General features: G+C 28.8%; 1 protein-coding gene across 1 annotated transcript; it reads left to right on the top strand.

Annotated features, from left to right (window-relative positions):
* The first annotated feature begins 2,073 nt into the window (after nt 1-2,073).
* Nucleotides 2,074-2,841, top strand: LOC100569940 (zinc finger BED domain-containing protein 1-like). The gene has a single exon (XM_003243376.1). It carries the CDS (start codon nt 2,074-2,076, stop codon nt 2,839-2,841), a length of 768 nt encoding a protein of 255 aa, XP_003243424.1.
* The last annotated feature ends 10,896 nt before the right edge of the window (nt 2,842-13,737 follow it).

A 13,737-nucleotide genomic window follows, 5' to 3' on the forward strand; every position in this document is an offset into this window, starting at 1 on the left:
TACACGGAGTGTTTTTGATGAGATTATTATTACTCAAGTTGTTAATGTTGTTATTGCTTTAAAGTTTATAATGGAAAATACTAAAAAGATTTTTAATATTTTCAATTTTGAAAAAAGTCAAAAAGTGATAAACACCAAGAAGTAAGTTTTGATATTTATTAAGAGGACGTGTCACGAAAAATTTACGCGTGCAACGACCGAGAGGATGCGCTGTTAAGTGTTTTGACGATCTGCAAGCGCGCGGCGTTTAAGTCACGCCTACTATTCGCAATTCGCAACAGGCCGACGGCGGCGATGAATGCTTGTTCGGGAGCGCCGTTTATTTGTCTATTAATGTTCGTCCGGTACGATTCGTATCATTATAAAATTCATTATACACAAATACCGCCGTAATATTTTCAATACCCTCGCGTACCTATGAACTACCGATTATAAATTAAGGTACTGCTTACCTAAATTTATGTCCCAATATATAAATCGTAGAAACTATATTATAACAAAACTTGAATTGTAGTTATTGAATCATTACTTATTTAAATATAATACTTATAGTAAAATCTAATAAATGGCAAATAAAATAAATACAATTCAATTTAATTAATATTAATTTTCCGTGCTTTATCTTTTACGTTCAACTGTTAATGTTATATTAAAATATGATAATACGTAATTACAAATATTTTTTTTTAATTAATAAAATGTTGGTAGTAGGTATACCGTATACCTATACCCAATATAGTAATATAATAATTATAATATACTCGTAATGATAATGCTTTAAAATCTTTATTTCTCATTCTGTAATTTTTGGAGATTAAGTACATTCATTGCCTAAAAATAACTAGTTTAAAATGTATAGTTGTATAATATAATGTTAACAAATTGTAACATAAATTAAGCAAACAAGTTTAAAATTACTATACAAACTACTATATAAGTATTCAATGAATTACATGAATTTAATTTTGTGTCTGTCATCACGATTTGGGGCAGTAAAACTGCTTAGATTTTCTTCAACAGTATCTTGTTTTATGGGAAAGTGAATCTAGTTGGTGCATTTAGGAAGTAAAATTTTAAAATTCTCGATAGTTTTCAAAAGCGCCGGGAAAAACAGCATAAAAATTAAGGAAAAATGGGAATTTTTACGCTAAATCAGTTTTTGACAAAATCGATTTTGGTTTTTGGTGTGATTTAAAAAAAAATATACCTACATGGAAATTTCACTGGTTGTTTATATTCGCATTTTCTATACACGATACAATTTTCAAAATATTATGACTTATTTTGAGCTCTTTACGGACATTGTCAGTTTTCATTTTTTTTTAGTTTTTTTTCTAAAAATATCAATAAAATTTTATACAAGATTCCTTATAGGATTATCTACCTTTATCAAACAAAAAATATCTAAGAAAGTCAAACTAAATTTTTATGATCGTTTGAAATTCAAATTTTTACAACATTGGATATTCTTTGTTGTAATAATATGATTAATTTGGAATTTTATCTCCGCTCAGAATCGTTTTTCTTATACAATGATATTATATCATTGAATTCAAATTTAATACCATCCATTATACAGTGAACCACTTGTAACCTACTGTACAGCAGAGCGACATCCACTTACCCACCTTTTTATAAATAATTTGTATTAAATAATTATTATTTGTATATTTACCTCCCCTTTTATACGGGGCTATATATTGTAAAGTAAAAATACTATAATAAAAGTTGCAGAGAAGAACTTTTTTAACAATCGTAAGTAGCCCGATTTTCTATATTTTCATTAATTGGTTAAATAATTAATTGATAAAAAGTAAAAAAAAAATTGTTATTTTACCATGTGATATTGGACGATTGGAATACGATATCAAAAATCAGATATCTTACGATTGTTAAAAAACTTCCAATCTACAAATTTTATAATAGGTACCCACATAACATACAAACTTATAATGGACCTTTAATAAATATTTAATTTGTAATGTTGATCATTGAATAAATGTTGAGATTTGATTCAACGAAGGTCGTTTTAATCTATAATAAAGATTCCATAAAGGTGAGTTGAACCGGAAAATGAAGTTGAATCAACATTCAAACATATGTAGAAAATTGGAGATTACAGAAAATCAATGGTGTTTAATAGAAACTTTGATATGTTTACTGAAACCATTTTACGTTCTTACAACAGTTCTTTGTAAAGAAAATCATTCTCCCGTGTCTATGGTGAGACCTTTGCTTTACAAAGTTATAGAAAATCATTTAAAATCACGAGATGACGACAATATAATTATTAAAGACTTCAGAAAAACGGTTGTAAATGAATTAACAAAGCGGTTTAATCTTCAATTTGAAATTACTAATATAATTTCTGTAAGTCATATTTCAAGTTTTTTAGATCCTAGGTATAAGGATCTGGAACATGAACCGATTCATGTTAGAGAAGAAATTCGTAATCATGTTAAAAATGTATTGAATAATATTGTAGTTCATCAGCAACAGCCGCAACAACATACATCGATCGGTAATAGCGATCTCAAATTTTTATATTGTCATGATAGTCTTCCTGAGAATGAAATATCTGATCAGTTTCAAGGCTTCCTAGCAGAAACTCAGTTAAGATTTGACTTTGATCCATTCGAGTGGTGGAAAACACGGGAACATAAATATCCAGTTATAGCGAAGTTGGCATTAAAATATCTGACAATACCGGCAACATCAGTCAGTTCGGAACGATGTTTTTCTACAGCAGGTAATATAGTTACGTCAAAAAGAAGCTGTTTGCTGTCGGAAAATGTTAATATGTTGATTTTTCTTTATCAAAATAGAAAACTATTAGAATGAAAATTATTATGTTTATTTTTTACAAATTATTGTTATTCAATTCCACATAACATGTAGTATTTATAGGTATAATATTCTAATTATAATTTATAACAAATACATACACATGGATATCTGTTTATCTGTTAGGATTTATTAAACTATAACATATAATATATTATATTATACGAGTAAATTATGCACGTGAAAAAATTGAGCTTATTGTCCAAAATTAATAAATAAATTAAATTTAAAACATGTTCTTATTGTTATAAATTTTTATGCTATACATAATTGTTCAATTATTTTTGTATTTATGTAAAATGTTATTAAGTTTCAAATAATAAACATTTGTCAAAAAACTGCATTCTAAAATACTAGTTTTCCGTGGATGTTCTGTTCATAATAAATAATTGTTAACCGATCACTGTCAACTGTCATGTAAAAAGTAGGCAACCATTGGAAGATATTTAAAAGTATTGAAAATAAAATTTATAAAATAAATGCGTGATTTAATAACAAAATTCACGGACTCACGTGAAGTTAAATTTCACGGATTCACGTGTATTTAAATTCATAAATGCACGTGAATTTATTTCACGTGATTGCGTACGTGAATTTTAATTTCACGTGTATCCGTGAATTTAACTACACGTGAAATAGAGACCTCTACTATCTATAGGTTTTTCTAATCCCCAATAAAGACCAATCATAAACACATAAGTACTTGAAAAGTATTGTATACTACCAAGAATTGGCCAAAATGAGCTACCTGAACTTTTGGTTAGAGGCAAACCATCAATTCCAATATTTATTTTAATTGTGCCTTCAAAATTAATTAAAAAGTTAGCTATATTTCTTAAACCATTAGCAATGCCAAAATGGTAATATTTTCCAGGAGGAACTGATAGAATTTCTTTAGAGTTGGTATTTGAACATTTTAAAATGGTACGAGCATCCACTGGAAAACTATTAAAACACTTGTGGGATTTCAATTTTTTTAATAATGCAGAGAGAGCCATATTTGTAATATTAAAGTTGACTGCCCACTGAGCTAAAGATTTTAAAATTAGCTCTGCATCATTATTCAAAAAATTAAAACCTACTGTTTCTTCATCACTGGTATTATAACTATCAGATTTAATATCAAGTACTTCTAAATCTAAATCATTAACTTGAAAATTAGAATTATTGTTATCAGAAACTTGAATAATATGGCTAGATGTATCTAGATGCTCTTCTAATATATTTACTTGGTGGGTGGAAGGTTGAGTTTCTGGGGGTTCTAAAGATGGATTTTCCTTAAAAAGATCAATTACTTCAACCTCCTCAAGAAACCTTCTCCGTTTAGTTGATCTACTCAAATATTGATTATGAGTCATATTTAAAAAATATTCAAAATAGTCTTGTTAATGTTTGCACCAATATAATAGGTAGCTTTACAATCTATATACCTAACAGTTGCTTACTACGATTCGCGACCTAAGGGTGACTTACAAAAGTGAACAATGTATTAGATAAATGTAAAAATAATAATGCAAATATCGTGGTACCTATATACACAATGAAACTGTTCTTATTGAGCCCCTAGTAACTAAAATCTAAATAAAAATAATAATAGACTACAATTAACAATAATCAATATATTATGCCTACTGCCTAGTAATTAATACATATAAAAAGCATAACAAAAATCAAAATTGACCTGCCTCACTACACTGCTCAACTGGGGCACACGAGAATAGACAGAATAATAGATGACAATGAGTGTTGAATTATTTGATGTAGCTACTGCTAAGTGATAAATGTACAGTTGACAGATGGTTGACTCGGGCAACAGATAAACGACAACACCAACAAGTATACCTACAACAAACAAGTGTAAAAAAGGCAAAATATTGTTATATCTGTAGATATACCTACCGGATCACAAAATAATACCTAATATGGTATATTATGGTGTCACGGACTAAACGGGAAACGCAGCCTCGATGGGCAACAAACGTCGTCGCTGGCTCGGTATTCAATACACGAAACACGTACGGGAAAGACCAAGTAACAGCGGCCAAGTAATATCAAAAATGGCAGCACACACGGCACACGGCTACAACTCGGGCAACTGACTAGCAAGAACACCAACAAGTGTAGGTACCTACAACAAACGAGTGTAAAAAAGGCAAAATATTGTTATATCTGCAGATATACCTACCGGATCACCAAATAATAGCTAATATGGTATATTATGGTGTCACGGACTAAACGGGAAACGCAGCCTCGATGGGCAACAAATGTCGCCGCTAACTCGGTATTCAATACACGAACCACGAACGGGAAAGACCAAGTAATATCAAAAATGACGGCACACACTTTTAAGACCAAGCTTAATCTAAACGGATAGCGGCACCTACGTTGTGGCGTTTATTACGACCAAACTCACTCTCCACGGATGGCGGCACAAAAGAGTAAAGACAACGCGACGAGTCACAAGAAAGGGCACTGCTACAATAGTCAATATTCCCACATAACATACAAACTTATAATGGACCTTTAATAAATATTTAATTTGTAATGTTGATCATTGAATAAATGTTGAGATTTGATTCAACGAAGGTCGTTTTAATCTATAATAAAGATTCCATAAAGGTGAGTTGAACCGGAAAATGAAGTTGAATCAACATTCAAACATCAGCATTTAATAAGCATTGTAACATAAACCTTTACTAAATATAATTTGTATGTTGGGTTAGTGTTTACTTAACCTTAAATAAGTATTGAAATTTAGTTTTATAATGAAATACCAACCTTTAGCAAGTGTTTATAATATCAGTATTAAATGTTTATTCAATGTTACTAAATGCAATAGTTATACTTAATTGAATTATATACCATCTGACATTATATATAGGCGCAATTAAGGAGGCTTAACCCTCTCAAAATCAACTATAAGAAACAACCCCCCCCCCCCTCACAAATAAATTCAAAATCTTTCAAGCAAACCTTGTATGTATCCTCGAGTTTTTTCTTAAAAAAAAATGCAGGCCCTCCAAATTTAGAATAAAAATTTCTCCTATATTTACTGTTATAACAAAATTTCTCGACCACTGATATCATTTGTTCAAACTTCAAACAATAATTGATTATCATTAGATTAATACCTAGTTTGCATACCTATTAAAACTATAGTTTAACTATTAGGTGTTCTATTTGCTGTTACTTTTTATTGAAATTATATTTATAATATATTTAAGTGGGTTATATAATAATACTACCTATTATTATTAAGTAAAATAATCATATATAATATATATTATAATAGGTCCCGGATAATATAGTAATAAAAAATATTAGAAATATAAGGACAACTTAAAATGTATTATTTTATTACAAACAAATATCTAAATAAAATTTAAAAATTTAATTTTCTTCGGCAATGATCTGAATATTATCTGGATTTTCCTTGTTTTTGGCGGTATCTTGTTTTTTTAATTTGAATGGGGTTTGAATCAAAATATATTTTAAAACTTGTTCAATTTCATTTTTTGAATTGTCTGAAGAAGAAAACTTTTTGATTTTCAGCACAGATTCTGAAGAATATAATTATAAAATTTACTACTAAACAAAACATGTTAAAAATAATATATAGTGTACGCTTTATTTTTTTTTTTATTAAAATAGAAAAAATTTACAATCTGTATCATATATGAAAAATAAGCAAATTGGATAAAATAAAACAATAATTACATGACAGTGAAATAATATGAGGAGGGAGGCTGTCCAGTGACAGTACCCTCAGGATTATAGAGCTATAAAAATAAACCTTGTATAGTGTATACGATATTATATTATTATCATTATAATGTATTTAAATATAGATTTTATTTTTTAGTAGTCTATAATAATATTTACATGACGTACAGCATAATTATATAAGTTAAAACTATTACAGTATTACTAAATAACAGTGTTGTTTAACATTTTAAAATTAAAACAATTATAGTATAAAATTGTGCATGGTTTTTTATTTTATTTTACTTCACATTAGAAACTAGTTCCTTTCTTCGAGACAGGAACGGTAAAGGGTTTAGTTCCTCTTTAACAAGAGGAACGTGAAAGTGAACTAGTTTTTTTAAAGGAACTTTCCAAGCACTGATAATATCATTCAAAACAAATATAATTTAGTGATACATGTTTAAGAATGAAATTTATATTTAAATGTGAAAAATAATATTTTTCTTGTTTCAACCAAATTCATATTTTAATGAGATTAAGATTATATTTATTATTCTATATCTATGTATATTAGTAACATCTCATAAAAGTTATTATAGTTTTAACATATAAACAAATTAATTTTCTAATTATAAGCTATACAGGATGATTTTTTTATCGTTAAACACTCATTATTTCAAAAAGTATTTAATTGTTTCCAAATTTTTATATATACATGCTATTCTAGAATTGTACAATATTTTTATTTTTTTCACCCTTATATTTAATCGTACACGACTATCTACTTTTGATTTTCAAATAGCAACGTATACTAAAAATTTCTTAAATGAATACAAACATTTATTTCATGAATATTCACGTTAAAATTTTTAATTTTTGTTAATCCGTTAAATACATTTTTATAGATCAAACAAGTTTTTGGTTATAACTAGAGAGCTGAGTGTTAGGTTTTTACATATCTTTATTTGCTTTATATGCAGCACAATAAGGATGAAAAATGTAGACAATTTATCCATAAGATATTTTAAGAACTTAAAAGTCTGCCTTCTAGCTATAATAATAACAACAAAATTATTTAAGTTAATTATTTGGAAGTTTAAATCAAAATGTATGTATACATAATATAGTTATTATAGCTCAATATAATAAATTGAAAACACTACTGTAAATCTTATGTAACTATTATTTTGTTTTTAAATTTATACCACAGAATATAACAATCAGAATGGACACTGATAACATTTAACATAGGCAGCATAGGACAATTTTTTGAGTCAGTCGGCCATGACACCGACGGCATACAGTAGGGCCAGTTCAACCGAACAGTTTGACCAGTTTTCACTGAAAAAAAAAGTGGAACCCATTTTTACAATAAAAAATCACGATAACGTAAAAACGTAGTACTTATCATTACTATACTCAGTGTGAACATTTATACAAACGTAAAGATTCTTTATTTTGCCATAGCAATGTGCACACTGTATACCTTCGGTGTCATGGCCGACTGATTCTCTATTATCGGCCCGCCGCCCAAGAGTGTCCACCCCCTGTTTATACTAACCAAAAATAATTTTTGTTATCAACAACGCATAAAAACACCTTTTTTTATTACCGCGACCATTGTATGAAAATTTTGTGAGCAATTCTGGAATGAATAATAAACCCATTATACGTTTGACCATTATTTTCACAGTGAGTCCTCCCACAGAGGAAATATATTGAACATAGAAAATAGTACATGTTTATAAAAAATTGATGAATTTTAAATCCCTTTGAATGAATACCTACCAAATGCAAACGATATGTGGTGTTGGTTGATATTTTATTTTCAACATCATCCAACTCATCAAATGACTTTATTGGAAAATCAGTTTCAAAATTTGTTAAATCTGGATTTTTTTCACTCGCATGAGACATTTTTTTGTTATTTTCAACTACATTTAATATAAAATTTAACTTTTCATCCATAGAACGTATTTCAAATTTAATTGTCAATAATTGATGGAGAACCGATTTCTTGAAAGCATCATTATCATCTGTTAATGATTTAAATAAACAATATTATAGTTACAGCTGTACTTTTCACATAATAACAAATAAATAGTTTCTAGAAATTTAATAATTTAGCTTCATAAAAAATAGGGCACAAAAAAAAAAACAAAAAGCAAAAAGAAAGTGTGAAATTACCAAGTTTAAATTTTTTTGACTTTAAAGTATTTGAATCATCACTCAGTGTCTTAGGCAAAGATCTATTTTCTACAAACAAAATTCACAATTAATAAAATACACACATAAATGGGTAAAAAAATTCAATAAGATCATTACTAACGAGTCATTATCAATTGAGAACAGTCAAAATCACCATTATGATGTTTTGAGATAATGCCTGGTGATCTTGTAGTAGCTTCTTTTTTTTTTATGAGGATCAGCCGGAAATAATCTTCTTTTTACTTTTTAAATAACAAACATAATATTATATATTAAATAAAAATACTAAAAAAGAAAAAAAGAATACATAAGTAATAATTCAAATAAGAAAACACACCATAAGAATTGTGATTTGTGTCTGATGATGCTTCACGGTTTTTTTCTAATAAAAATAGCAAATAGCAAATAGCAAAATATTATTATTTTTAAAATAAATGTAAAACCAAAATTATAAGTTAATAAAAGTATCATACCCGCAGAAAATAACTGTGGAGACTTGTTATCTACAGATTGCAGAGGAGATTCAGTTATATCAGACAAAATACTTTTTTCAACTGCAAAAAATATATTTAAATCAATAGTAAATAAAATAATATTTAAAATTATCATTATTACTTTTTGATATAGCGTCTGTTGATCTTGTAGCAGCTTCTGTTTTATTACGAGGATCAGCCAGAGATAATCTTCTTTTTACTTCTTATACAACAAACATAATATTATAATGTTCATTAATAACAATACCAAAAATGAAAAAAAGAATACATAGGTAGGTATATTCAAATAAGAAAACATACCATAAGAATTGTGATTTGTTTCTAATGATGCTTCACGATGTTTTTCTAATAAAAATAACAATAGCAAATAGCAAAATATTATTATTTTTAAAATAAATGTAAAACCAAAATTATAAGTTAATAAAAGTATCATACCCGCAGAAAATAATTGTGGAGACTTGTTATCTACAGATTGCAGAGGCGTTTCAGTTATATCAGACAAAATACTTTTTTCAACTGCAAAATATATATTTAAATCAATAGTAAATAAAATAATATTATTCCATCTATATATATAATATACAAACCTAATAACAAATCGTCATTATTAATTAATGGTTTTAATGGAGACCAACCATGGCGTCTTTTGACCAAATTACTACTGCCACCATCGAGTACAAGATTTTTATTTTTTCGTTGAGAGTTCGTTTGAGGACTAGATTCTGGATCTAGTTATGAAGAAATAAAAAACACATAAATTAATGATCTTAAAATATAATAGAATATGTAAATGTATTACCTGAAAGATAACGAGGAATACTACTGCCTTTTGACATATTATCATCAGATTCTTCACAGTCTAAAAGAAATTGCAAAATAAAATAATCAGTTTGATACAAGATACATACCATTACAATAAAGTAATAAACATACCAGATTCTGAGCTGGAAACTTGCTTTTTGTTTTTAAGCTTTTTACGTTTCTTTATAATTTCTTCGGTAGAAGAAAGATCCGATTTGCATTTAGCGATATCACATTTTTTTTGAGCCCTTAAATAGTTATCTAGAAAATTTTTAATTAAATACATGTTAATTGTACCTAATTGTCATAAAAAATAACTATTCAAAAATTGAAATTGGAATTAAAAAATGGATGTTAGTTTTGATGAAGGTCAGATCAGGTTCAACTAATTTATAGTGATCAACCAAATTTAAATATTGCTGACATTATTTTATCGGTTAGAAAAAGAAATCTGAAATACAAGTATTTTGCCACAGTAAATAAAATAATTAGCCGAAATGAATATGAAGTGCAATGTTTTGAAGCAAACAATCAGGAAAACACTGAGATCATAGCTATTGAAAATGATATATCATTAGTTGACACCATAATATTATTATACAAATTACCTACTTCGGAACTGCATATCGAAAAAGGACAAATTATTTCATTGTTTTCAGGTGTAGTAGATGTGTTTGAAAAACGTAAATATTAAGACTGAATATATATTAAGCACCATAAACTCAACATATAATGTGATTCACTTATTACCAGAAAGTTATCTAAGTTTTTGTTTTTTTTTTTATTTTAATCTAACTAGGTTTTTGTCGGTTTTTGTTATGTATCCTAAGTAGGGATAAGTTTTTACTTTTATAAGACTGTTATTGTATATATTTTTTTTTACTTTTTAAAAATTATTTTATTTTGTTAAATTGGTTATTGTTATTTTGTTATTATATTATAATATTTTAAAACATAACAAACAGAATGAGATTCTCTCATCTCATATTTTTCTGTAATTAATATTTTACTAATAAATATTGTTATTTACAACATTGGGTAGGTAGGTACTTAAAATTCATTTTTTTTAAATAAATAAATAAATGGTATGGCTATAAATTATAATAAGTGGGGAAACTCACTGACCATAGTTGGTGTTGGTCTGTCCATAGAACTATAGAAGGGAAAAATGACAAATTAAAAATTCCTCTTTAATATAACTTAGAGGGATTTGAAACTTAAACCAAGTATAAATATTTTTATAGTGGCTATAGGTTGCGACTCCACCCTACTACTAACTAGTAGAGTACAATATACTATTTATTATTTATTTATTATTATTAATTAACACCTGTTAGGGCAATTTTGACAAAGGTAAAGTATTACCTACCTATTATTTTACTTGATTTAGAAAACTATCTTGAATTTGTTTTAAAATTAAAATTATATCAATAAAATAAAGTAATAATTATTCTTACCAATGTCACCAGCCAGACAACGAGCCTTGAATAAATTAAAATCAAATTTATTAGGTCGTACTTTATTTTGTACTAGTTTTTTGACATCGTTCATTTTTAAAGTCTTAGGCCATGCACAGTAACCATTTCTTTTTATCCACTGTGAAGGAACTACCTCCACAGTATCGTCAACTACAAAATTAACGATTGACCAGGTCATCGGAATTCACCACAACAGTTAAAATCTATAAAATTACGAAATAATATTGACTAATAAAACAATTCTTATAGTTTGTTTATGAAAATAATTAGTATAATAATTACCTTTCACACGACGGTGCTAAGTTGCTAACAAAGTTAAAGTTGAATGTTGAACAGCCAAACCAAAAATAAAATAAAATGTTTAAGACGGACTGAGACGTGTTCATGAGTACATATTATACGGTCTACTAAAGCTACGCGACACTGCAGGCACAGTGCGACCGTTCGGTACCCGCTAATCGCAGTGTGATTTTAGGATTTTCCCATCATTAATGGGCGATCACTTATCAGTAAACAATATTTCGATTATTATTACTTTCGTATATATCCACGTTATTGAAGATAACATTATAATATTGTTGATCATAATATCCTGTACCACGCGCTTGCACTTTAATAGTGATAAAAATAAAATTAGATTCTGTCGTTTCTGATGTAGGTATACAGGGTATTTCTTAAAGATACAGAGCGGTTGAAAAAAATAACTTATTGAAGAAAATAAGAAATTAATTTTACTAATAATTTAAATGAATATTGTATGATATTATACGGTTCTATAAAAGGTTATATAATATCAGATTCTATAATAATTATTTAATCTTTTTGATTTTTAGTGAAATCGGTAAGTTTAATTTAACTAACAAATTTTGATTTTTTTTTATACATTTTATTAAAAACTATAGTCCGGCCCACGAGAGTCCATATGTCAGAACGCGTCCGTCGCTGCGCATCGGTTCCCCTTCCATACGCTGAATCTACCGATCGGAAACCGGCCGGCAACGATCGCCGACAGCCGTCGTTAGTCGTGTTTTTATGACCCGCTGTATTCACGTTGTCGAGTGGTGGGAACAGCACTATGGTGGGAGAAAATTCGGCTGGCAGCTGTCAGTGTTGCCAAGTCAGCCATTTAATAGCTAAAACTAGCATTTTTTAAGGAGCCACTAGCCACTGAAAATTACATCTAGCAGGTAGCCACAATTCTAGCAATATTTTTTAATTTCATATTAAATAACACATTTTCTAGCACTTTAATTAATTTCATCAGATACACAGTATTTAGTAATAATCAGTAATTACTAATCACTTATTATTATTAAACGTCCGTGGACTGTGGAGTATTGAGATAGATATATCTATATCTTATAAATAATAGATATATCTATTATAAACAATTGTTTTCTATACGCTTATGATAGTCAACAATAAACATGAGCTATCACTTATTAAGTAAGTCGACCAAAAGAAGACGTGTCCTTAAAGAGATGGATGGTATCTTGTCAAGTTTTGATACGGAAGAAGAATTTGAAGAAAATGAATCAGTATCATCTCTAGAAATGAATACAGTTTTTCATGAACAAAGTAATTCGGGTTAGATCATAAATTATATTATACATTTATTATACCTACCTATAATATATTGTCATAAACAGGCATATTGAACAATAAATGTACACTATAGGTACCTACTCCAATAGTCCAATCACACTCACACAATAGATTAATTTAATCTATTCTGTGGTCCAATGGCAGGGTTGGGTAGTATTAGTAAAAATTAAAAATTAAAACATAATATATCAAAAAAAATTGTTATAAATACGCGCTAGTATTAAGAGGACGCAACACTCGAATGAATATAAAATAAAGATGCGGACTGTTCACGGACGACCTAACTCATATTCGCCGAGGTGCGCGGGTACCTGTCGCTTCCTAGTGGACTGTCGTTGGACCGGTTCCGCGTCGACGGTTGGTTGCATCTTGGCAGCCATGCCCGTGGTGTCGGATTGGACCTCGTCGTCGGTCAATGACTCGTCGTTGTCTCCGTACTCTGGTGGTACTTCGTCGTCGGACAATGACTCGTCGGCGTTTCCGTCCCCTGATGGTACTTCGTCGTCGTCTTCGCGGAGAATCCGCCAGGATTTGAGTTGTGACACATGAGCGGTAGTCGCGAACGTCTCGTGCCCGTCGGTGCCCAGTTCCGAGACGCGGTA

The sequence above is a fragment of the Acyrthosiphon pisum genome, chromosome X (assembly GCF_005508785.2).
Source record: "Acyrthosiphon pisum isolate AL4f chromosome X, pea_aphid_22Mar2018_4r6ur, whole genome shotgun sequence".
Lineage (NCBI taxonomy): Eukaryota > Metazoa > Arthropoda > Insecta > Hemiptera > Aphididae > Acyrthosiphon > Acyrthosiphon pisum.

What these genes read in the sequence shown, in the direction of transcription:
- LOC100569940 (XM_003243376.1), top strand. Translation starts at nt 2,074, where the DNA reads ATGAAGTTGAATCAACATTCAAACATATGTAGAAAATTGGAGATTACA.